The sequence below is a fragment of the Hermetia illucens genome, chromosome 4 (assembly GCF_905115235.1).
Source record: "Hermetia illucens chromosome 4, iHerIll2.2.curated.20191125, whole genome shotgun sequence".
NCBI classification, from domain to species: Eukaryota; Metazoa; Arthropoda; class Insecta; order Diptera; family Stratiomyidae; genus Hermetia; species Hermetia illucens.
Window position 1 is genome coordinate 149770351 of NC_051852.1, and position 15485 is coordinate 149785835.

Genomic DNA, 15485 nt, shown 5'->3' on the forward strand with positions numbered 1-15485 from the left:
TTTCAATAACGAACTATGCGATCGGGCTGGAAAAGTTACCGTGCACGCTCAAGATATTAATAATCTATGGTGAAAAATTCGTATTTGTATCTTTATCCAGTTCTTCACAAAAAAATTCTAAAAAAGTCAAAAAACGGTCTTCACATGGGATGACCCCCTTAATCCGACTACAACACTCTACAGTGTTGTTTTTACACTGACTGCAAAACAGAGTAAAAAGAATTCGGCCACAATCTATACATGTTTGGTCAAACTAGCCAAGTCGAATGGTCACAATAATAATCGTATGCTCGCCCATGTTAATGTGAAAGTAGGTTGAGTAGACATTTACCAAATCAGGAAGGACTGAATGGATGAACTTAAGGAGATAGAATGCATGAATTTTGAACAAATTTTTACTAAATATCTCTTTCTAGTATCGAAAAATCAACAATTTATGAAATTTCCCGAAGAAGCAGAAAAAATTGAACAACCTAGTTTCCTAACAAATGTTTATCTAGAAACATACTATTCGCTATGTTCTCTTTTTGTCGCATTTACCTATCAGAACGTAGCAAATTACTTGAAATGAAAAACTTCATTAAAATACTGATGTTTATAATAAAACTTATTTTTAACTTTTAAGTTTGTATTTAATAGATTTCATAACACATATATAGTATTTATACCATTTTAAATAGCAAAACAAAATATAAATTTGGCCAAATTTATCACATAAATTAATAAAATATATATATTTGATTATATAATTATTTCACTATATTATTTTCAAAATAAAAAGTTAAGAAAAAAGATTCCTTTCTTCTTTGTTTCTTTTCTTGAATAAAATTGCATGCATTTACATTAATATATGAAAAAAAGTTCGTCTAAAATATAACTTCGATACAACATTATAATGATAAATATAACAAAGAAACAAATGAATATGTTCCTTTCTAAACTGAAATTATAAAACAGTTGCAAGAACTATCCCATAGAAGATCTTTAATGCATGGAACTATCGCTTTCTATTGCAATCGCATTTCTTTTTGGCATATTTTTGACCAGCTTGTTTCTGTTTATCTTTTTCTCAATTTTATGTAATAAATTTTTACCGAATTTCAATTTTTTATTATTTTACTCTATTTATCTTCCCTATATTTTTGTGGATTTTTCTTGTTTAAAACAAAAAACGCACACAAATCACAAAAATATTCAAATATGCATAGTTATAATAAAACACAATAACGTTACGATAAAAAATTTTTGCATACAGTACCCGTCTTACCTATCCGTTTGGGATCCTGGAGATCTGGTTTAGGTTCAATATATGGCTTTAATTCATCATCTTCGAAACCCATATTCATCCATTTATCACTCATTATAACTTCTAGACTAGCACGTTTAGCTGGATTTAATACAAGGAATTTACGTAAGAGATTTTCACAGTCCGTTGACATATAGAATGGAATCCTGAGAAATAGAGAAAGTGATTCATGTTGCAATATCAATTATAAGATATATCAATCACTTATATTAACATTTGAACTAACCACAAAAGTTTCTATTCTTCTACGAAATTATTTTTTAAAATATTTAATAAATTAAAATCTAAAATTAATTTACCTATATTTTCCTCTGAGTACACGTTCACGTAATTCTCTAAGTGTTGAGCCGTCAAATGGTAATGATCCACTAACGAGCGTATATAATATAACACCAAGTGACCATACATCAACTTCGGGTCCATCATATTTTTTACCCTGGAACAATTCGGGTGCTGCATATGGCGGACTACCACAAAATGTATCTAACTTGGATCCTGGTGTGAATTCATTTGAAAAACCAAAATCGGCTATTTTTATATTCAATTCACTGTCTAATAGAAGATTTTCAGCTTTTAAGTCTCTGTAATTAGATAGAAAAATATTTGATTATTAATTGAACAATTGTTTTTTTTATCTTTTATTATCCTAGAATTCAGTTAAATGACTTTAACTAATAAGCTAAACAAATGGCTTCCAAGGTTGGTAAAAATCATGATTTTTAAGGTTTTATGTAAAACAAAACCTTCTTAAAATCGATTTCCTGTCTGTCTGTCTATCACACGCACTTTTCTTCAAAACGGCTAAACCGATCCGAACGAAATTTGGTGGACAGATGGGAACTATGAAATCCCACGCATACAGTGTGTTTAGAATATGATCAGAATAAGTCTTTTTTAAAAATACAACACATTGTACACTATTTAACGCATTATCTAGAGTATCTTATCTTATCTAGACTATAATGTTAACTCGCAATAATTTGCATGCAAAGGTATTAGGCTTGATTGTAAACAACAATGGTAATGAACTCGCGGTAAAATGTATTGAATAAAATCAGCTCAAATAAACTTTCAATATGATTCAAGCACACAAGCCTTTATTTTGTTTACAGCTTAGGTGAGACTGCCTAAGCACTTGACCATATTCGGTTTGATTTTTTAGAAAAGTCAATATTTTCTGGCCCGTCGAGCCGGATACTGAACGAGTTGGAGAAATTGTTCTTTACCGCAATCTTTGCGCTCAATATTTTCCACCGTGTAAATTGAACAAATCAATTTGGTGCAAAAGAGTGGCAAGACTCGTGACGTGACAAGATGACCAATGAGGTGATCTTAGTACAGCGGGATAATTTCGCCAGTCTGAACAGATTGAGCTGGAATCATTTGAAGGACAGTAAGGAGAGGCATTCCCTTGGCTATTTCCAAGCCAGAACACAACGACTGGAGGAACTGTGGCAGACTTGCCAGGAACGACATGGAGCAGTCCTGGATGACCTTTCAAGAGATTCCAGTAAACAGAAGTCCTACTTGTAACAGTATGAGAACGCCGAAGAAACGTATTTGGATTTGCTCACTTGTTTCAAATCGGACTTGGCGGCATACCAGCCCGTCACGCAATATACAGACAGCAGAGGTTCAGCGGCGACGAACCGGGACCTGATAGGATTGACCCGAGATATTTAAATCCCTCAATTCTGGGCAGGTTACTTGACAGAACTGAGCGATTTAAATATCTCCAGTCAATGCTATCAGCCAATGCAGAACAGAACTGCAGAACAACTCCTCACAAAGGGAAACACAAAACCTTTTATACCTGAAGCGTCAAGCTTCCGGTTTTCCGACTTGTTTTTTTTTATTTCTGACAGATTTTTTAAGGTTTTCTGTAAACCAAAATTTTATTAAAATCGGTTTACTGTCTGTCTGTCTGTCTGTCTTTTTTTTGGATGGAGGTGGAACTCTTAGAATAACACTGTTGCGCCAGGTTGCAACAGCCTGTGGGATTCTCACCCACTGAAAGTAATACTTTGCGGCGGTTTCGCGGGGAAGGAAGAAAGAAAAAGTGGGGGTTTCTTTCTTCCTTCCCCGCGGAACCGCCGCAAAGCATTACTTCGGGGGCGGGACCATATTCTTTTGATTGCGGAGTTCACCGTACCCCAGTTTCCCTCCGACTTCAACATTCCTCCGACGACGTTCTGCGGGCTTAGGTTGGTTTTTATTGAGTCTTTCAGACTCCTCCTCTCTAAGAAAAATCGTGGATAGTGGAACATAACATGCTCCGAGTCCTTAGGTGTGCAACCACATTCAGGACAAAAGGGGGAATCATCCACCCTGAATTGGTGCACATACTTCCTGCAACCACCATGTCACCATCTCGCCGTGTCGCCGCTGGATCCACTGCTCAATAGGGTATGTCCAGCGACTCTTCTGCGAATCGTTCACCGTTGCTACCACTTTTCCAGCGACTCTCGCCTTGCCGCCTTTCGGTATTCTGCATCCTTTTCAGGAGGATTCATTTTCCTTTTCTCGTACAGGCAGCGTGTCTCACTTGCCAGAATGTCTATCGGGATCATTTCCGCAATACCACACATTGCGTCGCCTGATATTGTTCTGAAGGCGCTGCACACCCTTAGCGCCACTAAGCGATAAGTCATATTTACCCTCCCCCGATTACTCTCTCACGCTAGTGCTTCCTCCCAAACTGGTGCCGTGTATAATAGTGTGGAGTGAGCCACTCCGGCCACAAGTAATCTGCGACTGTATCTTGGGCCTCCAATGTTAGGCATCATACTCGCTAATGATACGCTGGTATTTGCCGCTTTCTCACAGATGTTCCTTGAAATTGATTTTAGCGTCAATTATTACCCCTAGGTATTTGATAACCGGTTTCGAAGTGATGATGTGAAAACCAACACGAATATTAACCTCTTCTTACGGTTGGTAATCAACACCGCCTTCGTCTTTTGTTCCGCAAAGTCAAGTTGAACCGTCTCCAGCCACGAAACCGTGCTTTGGCACGGGAAGGATAAGGACCCCATTGTACATGACATTTCATAGGAGAGGGTCCAACACTGAGCCCTGTGGTACTCCTGCGGTGACGGTGTACTGCTTGGATCCCTCATCCGTGTCGTACCAAAGTGTCCTCTCCGAAAAGTAACTGTCGAGGAGCTTAGTCACATAACTAGGGACACCCGTTTTACCCAGTGAGCTTTTTACCCACTCCTTTTACGTCGAATTTAAGGGGAGGTCCCCATACAGGCAAAAGGGAGTGTAATTTTTTTTTCACCAAATATAATCATGTGGGGTATCAAATGAAAGATCTCGGTTAGTACTTTCAGAAGCTAGTCACAAGTGATCAAAAATGTACTTCAAGCGCTTAAATGGGCTCGGTTTTGGGCCAACAGATTTTCATCTTCTTCGTTCCCTGTCGAATCAAAAACTAATCCAGCAACTTCTTCGACACAAGACCGGACATTTTTTAGGGATAGTAGGTCCTAAGCATTAGGAGTGAATATATCGTTGTTATTGCTATAATTATTGCTTTTGATTCAAATAAAACTTGCAACTACGACCATATTGAGCACCCCAACAAATTTGTGTTAGGTGAAAAATGAGATAACTTTGCGCAAAAAATTCTGTTCACTTTGACTCAGTTTCTCTTCAATATTCACATAAACGAACAAGACTTTAATACGTCACTTGACGCACCTTATCGAAAAACTGAATCATCAAACCAGGTCTTATGAAAATTCCAGATTACGAGCGATAAATTTGAAATGCATGAAATATGGATAGATGATTGCAGATTATTTTTCATTAAATTTGTGACGACATCTGTCTTTCCCATTACAAATGTGGCTTTAACAAGATGGAACAGGACAATTAGGCATTGCACCACAACGTAAATGAGTTTGCCTCGTGACAATTCTCTATCAAATTAGTAGCTATAGGGAAATCCCTAGCCAACAAGGTTAGAGAATTAACTATCTACGCAAAACACCGTAAATCCGTTTCAACTCATGGCAATACAAAAAGAAATTTATGGATTTTATTATTTTTTTAAGTTGCGCGGTATTTAACGTTAATCGACATTTCATTGGGCTTTTCTTATGGTAAGCCAATCACAGTTGCAGTTGGATGACGGAGCAATATTCAAGAAGTGAGCTGAAAAGTATTAAGAAGTAGACCGAGTCAGAAGAGGTATGCAATATGAAGCCAGACATTCTGGAAGTGCGATTGCAGACTTCCAGACAATGTCTATTGAAGCGGAGCTAATCGACGGAAGTTACGCCAAGGTCTTGGGCAAAGCTCTGATATGATAAAGGGTGGCAGACAAAACAGTAGAAAAATAGAGTGGGAGATGATTTGAGAAAGTACCACATCGAATGGCACTTGTTAACATTTAGTGCTAATTTATTTATAGAACAAAAACGTACCAGGGTATCCAAGTTCAACTGAAGGGACATGTAATCTAAAGGAGAAACTACAAGCAAGAGATCGTGAGGAAAAAGAGGATATCGTTCATGAAAAATAGAAATAGCAGTGGACTCAGAATGGAACATTGTGGTATACTAGATGAGGGGAGAAGGAAGGGGATATGCAACCATCAAAAGACATATGGCAGAAACGGATAGGTTGGTTGGGACGAGCCATGTAATAAATGCAGAAGATTTGAGACCAGAGAAGCGCAAACCAATGCAGCCTCGACACTAGCTAAATACTCCTTCCTAGACTTCGATATTAGTGACTTTAGTGAAGCTCGCAGAAACTTGAAAGTGATTGATTTCAGCATGGCTTCCGAAAAACTTGCATAGGGACATTCTTATGAATCTGAGTTATCTTGCCGGTCGAACAGCAGATCTACTGAGTAACGCGCTTGAGAATATGAGCATTGGACCGCCACCAAGAATGGTCTTTTCTGGGTGCTGCACAGGTTGTCGAGCACGTCCCGAAATGACGTCATAAGATCTGGTGACTGCGGAGTCGTGGAAGCGGATTGATGAACAGAAAGGGTTGAAGGCTCTACTGATTGCTGCGAATAATGGCGGGCGTAACGAGCTCGAATTCCGATACGGAATGAAATCCCGAGAAGTTCAGCATAGTGTACGCCGTAATAAGAGAGAATACGCAGATCGTAATGATTTCAGAACTGTATACCGCATCACAAAAGAGCTTGCATGTGGTTTTCTTTCGATGATCTTGTGAAAGATGGCAATGGTCGAATTCGCATCGATGATGATGAACAACTGAAGAGGCGGAAAGAACATTTCACCAGGGCTCTCAACCGTATTACCGTGCGGTGAGGTTCCTTCTCTTGTGGATAAAATGATTACTCAGCGTAACATGCGGATACGAACTGTTCCTTCAAGCAGAAAAGAAATCATTTCGACCATCATTACATTCAAACGGAGTAACGACGCTGGGCTTGACGGTCTCCCCGCAGAATTATTTATCGCTGCCCTTGCAGTTGCCGCAGATTTGCTGCTTTCACTCGTGCGGAAATCTTGGGAATTACAGACCTTTTCCAGAGAGTGGAAGAAGAGGATGATCGCTAAGATTCCAAAAAAGGGAACACATGTTGAGTGTGACAATGGGAATGCTATCTGCGTGCTCCCTGCCGTTGCAAAGATAATAGCTAAAATAATCCTGGAACGCATTACAGAGCATCTTAAAGGCTTCATCGACAACAGGCTGGCTCTTCATTGATTTGGAGAAAGGAGGGTCATTCCAAAGAAACTAGTAGCTATTATCAGAGCGACATATGATGGCGCAAAATGTCACGTGCAGCACCGAAGTAAAATCTCGGAGGATTTTGAGGTAAAGACCGGAGTCCGCCATAGTTGCATTCTATCACCAACATGAGTTCTTCGTGTTATCGGTGACGTTCTTCATGATGCCCTGTCCGGAGCACGTGGAGGAATCCAATAGACGATGACATCCTACCTCAAACACCTCGATTACGTTAATGACATCTGTTTGCTTTCACGGGCTCATGGACCTTGGCGAAATGGCTCTGGATTTGGAAGGAGAGGCAAGTCGAGTTGGACTGAAGATAAACACTAACAAAGCCAAGGTTCTCAGTCGGATGGGTCATCGCATTCTCCTTATCCGCATTAATGAGCAGAGCATTGAAAGTCGGTCAACTCGTATATCTAGGAAGCGTGGTTTCTGCCGACGGTGGCACCGAGCTAGATATTGCCCAAAGCAAAACAGCGCTAGATCCGCTTTCGCTACCCTGTCGAAACTCTGGAAATGGAATTACCTTAACACTAAGATCAAGTTGAGACTGTTTTGTGCTAGTGTTCTTCCTGTGTTACTATATGGAAGTAGCACTGTTACTCAAAAGGTCCAAGCTTTCATCAATATCTATCTGCGTCGTATCATCTGAGTACGCTGGCCTGACACTATCTCAAACGAACAACTTGGTCGACGCGCAGGCTTGCCACTCGTATGCGGAAAACGGAAGTGGCAGTGGAAAGGTTAGACATGAAGGAGGGTGCGACAATGGCATTGCGGGCTACGTCGTACAGTGTACGAATGGGTTACCCCAAGGGCACTTGGTGCAGGTGGCAGCGAGGAAGGCAGGATAGCAACCCTATCGGTCGGACCAAAACAAAGTAGCCAAGGACAACCTCTATGTGGTTGCATCGGCAAACTCTGTGGCTTTCTGGCCGTGATGCAATATGCAAATGCTCTAAGGCTTAACATCCAACGGCCATCAGACCCGAGTCTACACGGAGACTCATCTGAAGTGGCTTCGAGTCACGAAACCTTAATAATAATAATAATCGTTGGCACAACAATCCATGTTGGATCAGGGCCTTGAAGTGTGTTAGAGCACTTCATTCAAGACCGTAACGGTACACCACAGTAGACTGTAGGAGGCAATGTGGTCAGCATTGCGCTCGCCCGAGATTATTACCCTGATTTGACTCAGGTACTCATTTACAGCTGAGTCGACTGGTATCCGACGTCAAATCACGATACAAATTCCACTGCCAGCAGTGAGATTTGAATCGCGACCTTCCGTACGACAGCCTTGCGCTCTAACCACTCAGCTATCCGGACACGAAACCTTACCAGGAATATACTGGTACCATGGAAAGCTCCTGAATTTACGTGTCTTAGGAAAATTCCTGTACCTGCCATTCGACATTCGAAATAAATTTCGAATGCTGCGAATCCTGCCGCGCCACAGGACACTTCCCGGGAGATGAAATCCGGGTTTCACCGGAGCTAGTCGTTAAACTGGTGAAGTACTGTGCGAAGAGGACGTTACCACTTCTCCTCGGCTGCGCCCATTACGAAGTCTAGGGGAGCAGCGATACCAATCGAAGAAATGAGTACCTTCTTGAATTTATCCTAAGTAATAAGTTACAAACATATAAAAGACAGGGAACACTCCAACATTTCTGACTAGCGCTAGGCAAGAGGTACTAGTCTCTAACTCTAGAAAATACTCAAATGAACGAGCTGGTCAGGAATTGGAGGGTGTCGGATGAGCCCTTCATGTCTGATAACAGAATGATCAAATTCGACATTGACGACAACTCCGAAATAAAAAGAATAATAAATAATTCCAGGATAACGGATTGGGAATCCTATATAACGCACCTGAGTAACAACATGACCCACTTTCAACGGGGCGGTGACATCAGAAGCGAACTAGAATTAGAAACAGTGGTGGAAACACAGTCGTCATTAACGCATATGAGACCAGCTGTCCCGCTAAGATAGTTAAGACATCAAGACAGATACCATGGTGGAGCATGAATCTGGCCAGAATGAGAACGGGGGCACGAAAACTCTTCAACCGGGCAAAACAAGCCGGGGACTGCCACAGGTACAAATAAGCACTGACTGCGTATAGCAACGCGATCAGGGAAGCACAACGGAACAGCTTCAGGGAATTCTGTGAAGTAATCGAACAGATCACAGAAGCAACCAGGCTTTACAAGACTGAAGCCAAAGACGGGGGGGAATATCCTATGTCTGTTTGAAGAAGGAAGACGGGACATTTACCGAGAATGAGGAGGACAGGGTACATCTGCTACTCAGAACTCATTTCCTGGGGTCCTACCCTACGGCGGTAGGCGGCAACATTCTGCCTCACATCCCAACAACGAATAAAAGGGGGAAAAACGGAGAACTGAGAATTAGGAAAAGAGGTATGCTCAGAAGAACTTTTAAACCACTGAAATCACCCGGAGTAGATGGCAGTACTAATCCAGGAAGGCCTGGGGATCATCTTAGAGTCTCTTCTGAGGGTAGTAAGGGGGACCAAAGCCCTGGAATATATATCAAGGGCATGGAGACGGGCGGAAGTGGTCTTTATTTCGAAAACGGGTAGAAAGGATCCTTTTCACCCTAAGTTTTCCAGACCAATTTGCCTAACATCGTTCGTACTCAAAACGGTGGATTTCGCTGGTGAATCCATTCGAGACTACTGAAAATGTGTCGTCCATCAAAAAGGTGCATTAGAATACCGTCGCTATCGCAGAAAACATTGAGAGAATTCGGGCCGCCATTGAATAGTCTTCCCGGGGTTTAATACGAAAAGGGTGAAACATTCTTGGCATTTCGAGGCGTTCCATTCATCGAATAGTTAAAGAACTTCTTCATGTGCATCCTCACAAAATGGTAGTCGTCCATGAATTGCTGCCATGTGATTATAAAGCCTGTTGTGAGGCACATTTTGAATGTGTCAACCAATAAGACATGAGATATTGGAGTGTAGCAAACCCCTTGGAGCTCCACCACAGGCCTCTACACTCCGACAGGGTTACAGTATGGTGTCCTCTTTCAAGAAATGGTATCACTGACCCTTATTTTTTTGAAGAAGACAATCTAACCGTTCTGGTCAGTTTAGCTCGTTACATGACTATGATCCAGGATCTTTTCTTGCTTGAATTGGATAAGTTTGAACTGGAAGTCGTCTGGTTTCAACAGGATGGAACCACAGCCCACACAGGGATTGTCATGAACTTTTCAAGAGCAAGGACGCCTTATTAGTTTAAGAGGAGATTTGAACTGGCCAGCACGCTCTCCTGATTGGCCCTTTGTGGAACCTCAAATCCAAAGTTATAAAATGAGAGAAAAATAGAAAATCTGAAAAATGTTCCAAGGTTTGTGATTTATTTAATTTCCTAATCTCTGTCTGTGGCGCTCCAGCCTGTAGTTTGAAACTTATTAGATAAATTGGTTCTCAACATATGGAGAGAAAAGGAGGAACATATTGGGTGGAAAAACAAAGTACAATTGCGATTGAAAATATGGAAATAGGATATATATTCTGTCGATTTTTTAATCATGATTACTAATGGCCTTTGAAGGAAGAACTAAACATTTTTAATGGAACCTGATTGTTTTAAAAATATCTCTAGTTGTATAAATGAAGCTGCCTGACTGGTTTTCATACTCCATAACTATCATTTAAAAAAAAAAAAAAAATTAACAGTTTGATCCGAGTCTTTCGATGTTGTTACCCTACTATGTGATATCTCAAACAATTATATGACTTCAAAGGTTTTTAGAACAATGTAATTGGAATACTTTACTTATAATAAATATAAATGACAATTTCAAAAATTAACTTACCTATGAATTATTCGTTTCTGATGGCAGTATTGTACAGCCGATACAATTTGTCTAAATTTAACGCGAGCCTCCTTTTCTTTCATACGACCGCGAAGTACTAAATAGTCGAACACTTCACCGCCGGATGCATATTCCATAACCAAATATAATGTCTTTTCAGTTTCAATAACTTGGAATAATTTGACAATATTCGGATGATCTAGCATTTTCATAATTCGAACCTAAAATAATAAAGAAAAGTATGGAGTAATTAGATTTGTATAGATATTGAATGTTTATTGAAGTATCTGCAGCTTTTTTATAAAGATATATTTTTAATTTTACGATAATTATATATATGACATCTTCTATGTAACAATAAATAAAAAAATATATATTTGTACTTGTAAGGGAATTTATAATTGCAAATTAGAGACAATAAATATGAACGAATAATATAGAAGCTTTTTACTTAGTTTAGAATTAGATGAGTGTAGTTTTGAGATGCCCAATAAATAGAGGTTTGGATCAGAGTGATTAAAATTTTCATACAAAGTGGATTAATAATATTAAACTCAATTTTTATTTATATTAAAAAAAAAATTAAACATTCATATTTTAGAATGTGTAGGTCATTGAACAAAAAAAAGATAACATCAACAAATAAATGAAGTGGTTTAGGAAAGTCGTAATGTTACTTGAAATATAATTCATTATTACTAAATCTAAGTTATGTTACGAAAAGCAATGAATCTATCACTTCAAAGCAAAATAAATGAATTATGCAGAGCGTAATACTATTATCGACTCTCTATAAAGGCAGGTGATTTTACAAATCAATGAATGTAAATATTGATTTATTAGCTGTCTATTTTGTTCAATCCCGACCTTTTCCAAATATGATTTTCTCAAAAAGGAAACTTACATGCTATTGTATTAATTCTTATTTAGATCTTCATAAATAAGCTACAGAATTCAATGAATATTTTATTCCATATAAATATTAATACTTACTTCTCTAAATAGTTTTTGCAATGAACCAGGATTCAACTGTGTTTTATCTATGATCTTAATTGCAACTTCTTTACCCGTTGGTAAATGTTTTGCTAATTTCACTTTAGCAAAATTTCCTTTTCCAATAGTCTTGATTAGTTTATATTTTCCAATATGTTCTTCGGTGGGTCGCCAACGCATCGGTGCGCCACCACGCATCTGCATATTTGGTGAACCCTAAAAAGAGAATAGTAAAAAATTGGGATCATTAGTATTTTATCGTTATATATATGCATAAATTTAATATAAATTCAAACAGGTTGCTCAACTCTTTTCAGACGTTTTTTTAGACTTTTAAGATACTTAAGAATTTTTAAATGCAGAGACATTATTTTGTGTTGGTATAGTCTCAGTCTATGAGAAATGGGAAATGAAAAAAAATACATATGGAAATTGGAAACGCATAAATGGCTGGAATCAAGAGCGAACGTCGTAATTGGATTTAGACGTGAAGAGATTTCACGTATGGATTATTGACACTTATTTCAATATCGGATCGAAAAATAGCGTTTTGAATTCTTGCATTTTGTTAATGTTCAATATTTTCTATGCAAGGCTTATTATGAGTTTGATCCTCTTTTGTAACAGCTCGTAATATTTTACTATTACACCACATGGGAGTGGTATAACTATCGATTTCATGTATAGAGCTCTTTCAATATTATAATTTTAACATAATTAAAAATACTTTTCATAGAAAATCCTCAACTTGCGGCCGTCCATATGCAATTGTCAATTCAATCTTTTACTTGCTAATGATAACTTTCTCCATCAATTACAATCTAAAACCTACGCGAAACCTCAATTTCATTAGACAAATTTTACATTTATTTTACTCTCGCAATATTAGCAGCGGATTACTCATCAAACTCCCATAAGAGTGAGCATTCAAAGCCAAATTCAACAACCAAGCTTAAAAAGGCTAATGGAAATGGCCATTAGTCTTCTCAGCTCAGTAGAGATAATCTCCTTTCAACAATTTTTCATTTCCTCGACCTTCTTTCTACTTTTTGAGACAATCATTGTAAATTCTGAACGACGTTTTTTTTTATGAATTTTCATCTTCCGGTCAGTTGAAATGCATAATTTTGAAGGCCAATTATATGACTAGAAAGTTTCACCGAATTTAGGATAATTTGTGCGAAAAATTGTATCATTGCAGAGAGAAAGAGAGAAATTTATTTGAGGGGAAATTAATGGATATTTTATATAATTCTGGGAATTTGACGATATTTAAATACCATTTAAGGTTTTACAAATTTACTCCTTTTAAAAAGGTCTGGCACTCATCCTTGTGGATTATATTATAATAATAATAATAATCTTCTTTTTCTTCAGCCTTTGTCCCGTTCACAAGCGGGGTCGGCTCGTCGTGATCGGTTTCGCGATTTGGCGCTATCAAATGCCTGATCTGGGGGCAATCTTGAGGCTTTTAAATCCTTATCCAGCGTATCAAGCCACCGTTGTTTCGGCCTGCCTTTTGGCCGTTTACCATAGACTTCGATGTTCAGACCATCATCTTGGCATCTTGGCAAGTGGATCCTCGTCAGCACGAATTGCGTGACCATACCATCGAAGACGCCTCTCTCGCAATTTTCCCACGATCGGTGCAACCCCATAACGATCGCGGATATCCTCATTGCGGATGTGATCAAAACGTGTCACAGCACTAGTCTAACGGAACATCTTCGTCTCTATTACCACAAGACACCCTTCATTGTCTTTTATAGTCGGCCAACATTCAGAACCATAGAGGGCGACAGGACGGACGACATTGCGGTAAATTTTAGATTTGAGATGTTCGTTGATACGTCGATCACAAAGAACACTAGTTGTGCAACGCCACTTCATCCAGGTTGCGTTAATCCTTGAAGCAATTTCATAATGCAGTTCTCCATTGGCTGATAGCGTTGATCCGAGGTATTAAATTGCTCAGTTCTGGGAAGATCACTGCTGCTGACAGTGATTGTGCCTGTTTCATGGGGATCGGTTGTCAAAAATTCAGTTTTATTCAGATTCAATCTGAGACTGTGTTGCATGTGGCGATCATTCCATTTTTGGACAAGTTGCTCGAGATCATTTTTGCTATCAGATGCTAGGAAAACATGATCTGCATAAAGCAGTGTGTAGGGCACCTGACGTTGTATATCCCGTGTGAAGGTGTCCATAACAAGAACAAAGAAGAGTGGTGGGAGGGCGCTTCCTTGATGAACACCAACAGAGACACGAAGCGGTTTTCATACACCCGTCACACTTCGAACTTTACTTTTCGGGTTGTGGTAGAGCAATTGAACCAGGCGCACGAGTTCTTCTGGCACCAAGTGTTGTCGTAAAGCGTACAGATAAGTTCGTGTGGCACACGATCAAACGCTTTCTCCAGATCCAGAAATGCAATGTAAAGAGGGCGATGCTTCTCATGGTGTTTCCCCATGAGTAATCGCGCAGCGTGTATTGCCTCAGTAGTTCCACAGTTTTTAACAAATCCGTCTTGATTCACGGTTATTTCAACGATTTCGCGAATAATAATAATAACTCCGCCGTAGCCGCTCCCAAGCCCGGTTGTGAAAGGAGGAGAAATGGACAGTTTCAGTCTGAATAGCTGCGGAAGCTACCCCAATACCTGGCAGCTAGGGATAAAATGCACCACCAAAAATGAGAAGAAGAAATTTGAGGTCCGGTACGGATAATCGGCGGGAGTCGTCTTACTTGGTGACTGGATCGGGCTCCCATAATAGACAGCACGGCGTCGAAACCGCTAGTCGTAGGGCGGTTCGACGTCTAGGCGCCACAACGACCAAGGGCATAGCTCCGCCTGCTGCAGCAGGTTCGAGTAGGCAGCGGATGAAATGGGCTGAAGAAATTAACCTTCCGCTCCTACTACGAAGTAACGGCGGAGGCGGGTACAACATCTTACCGCCTCTTGTTGCACGAGCGTCGAGCGTTTTTCGCAATTCACGCACGTGACTGTGCAGCGAGTCGCAGACCAGTACCGCTTTATTACTCGCAGCGACACAATCCCGGCCACCATCAGGGAGCGTGTTCGACTTGAGGTCATCCCAGGTTCTATGCATCTCCAGCAACTCTTCTATCTCAAATCAATGATGAGATTGCATCTCGGCTGTGTGCTAATATATCGTTGCTGCAACTACAATTACTTGTGTATTGTGGTGCAGTTGCGGCTATCAGACTGCACGGTCAGAAGATTCGAATTCGTGTTATTGGTTTGAGTGACCAAAGAGATCCACCATGGAAAATTCGTCTGGAAAGTCGGCGCGATTCACTTAGGCAGGACATTGCTGGACTGATTCAGATCAGCACTGGCAATGCCAGCAGACGGATGAAGAATAAAGTCCAGACGGTTTACCAGAACTATGCCATCCCCAGTGAGACACCCGTAGTTGAAATTCTGGACCCACTAAAGCAGAAACTTTCTGTCATATGCAGTCGGTTACGACGGTATAGCGAAAGTCATTCCAGACGTGTCCAGAATGCAACATACGCAAGAAACCAGCGGAGCTTTTTCAGATCTCTTAACGAATCCCAACAGAGCGTC

General features: G+C 39.9%; 1 protein-coding gene across 25 annotated transcripts in view; it reads right to left on the reverse strand.

Annotated features, from left to right (window-relative positions):
- The window catches only part of LOC119655776 (serine/threonine-protein kinase MARK2), a 512551-nt gene that overhangs the window by 56007 nt on the left and 441059 nt on the right, over positions 1 to 15485 (reverse strand). For 20 of the 25 annotated variants that reach the window (XM_038061858.1, XM_038061848.1, XM_038061839.1 and 17 more), the window contains 4 exons: positions 11894 to 12109; positions 10901 to 11121; positions 1606 to 1887; positions 1259 to 1452 (listed from right to left, as the gene is read on the reverse strand). In XM_038061858.1, coding sequence (XP_037917786.1) covers positions 1259 to 1452; positions 1606 to 1887; positions 10901 to 11121; positions 11894 to 12109 — 913 coding nt within the window. Of the gene's footprint in view, positions 1 to 1258; positions 1453 to 1605; positions 1888 to 10900; positions 11122 to 11893; positions 12110 to 12201; positions 12277 to 15485 lie in introns of those variants that run through there. The other 5 variants (XM_038061862.1, XM_038061860.1, XM_038061861.1 and 2 more) reach the window with 2 other exon arrangements.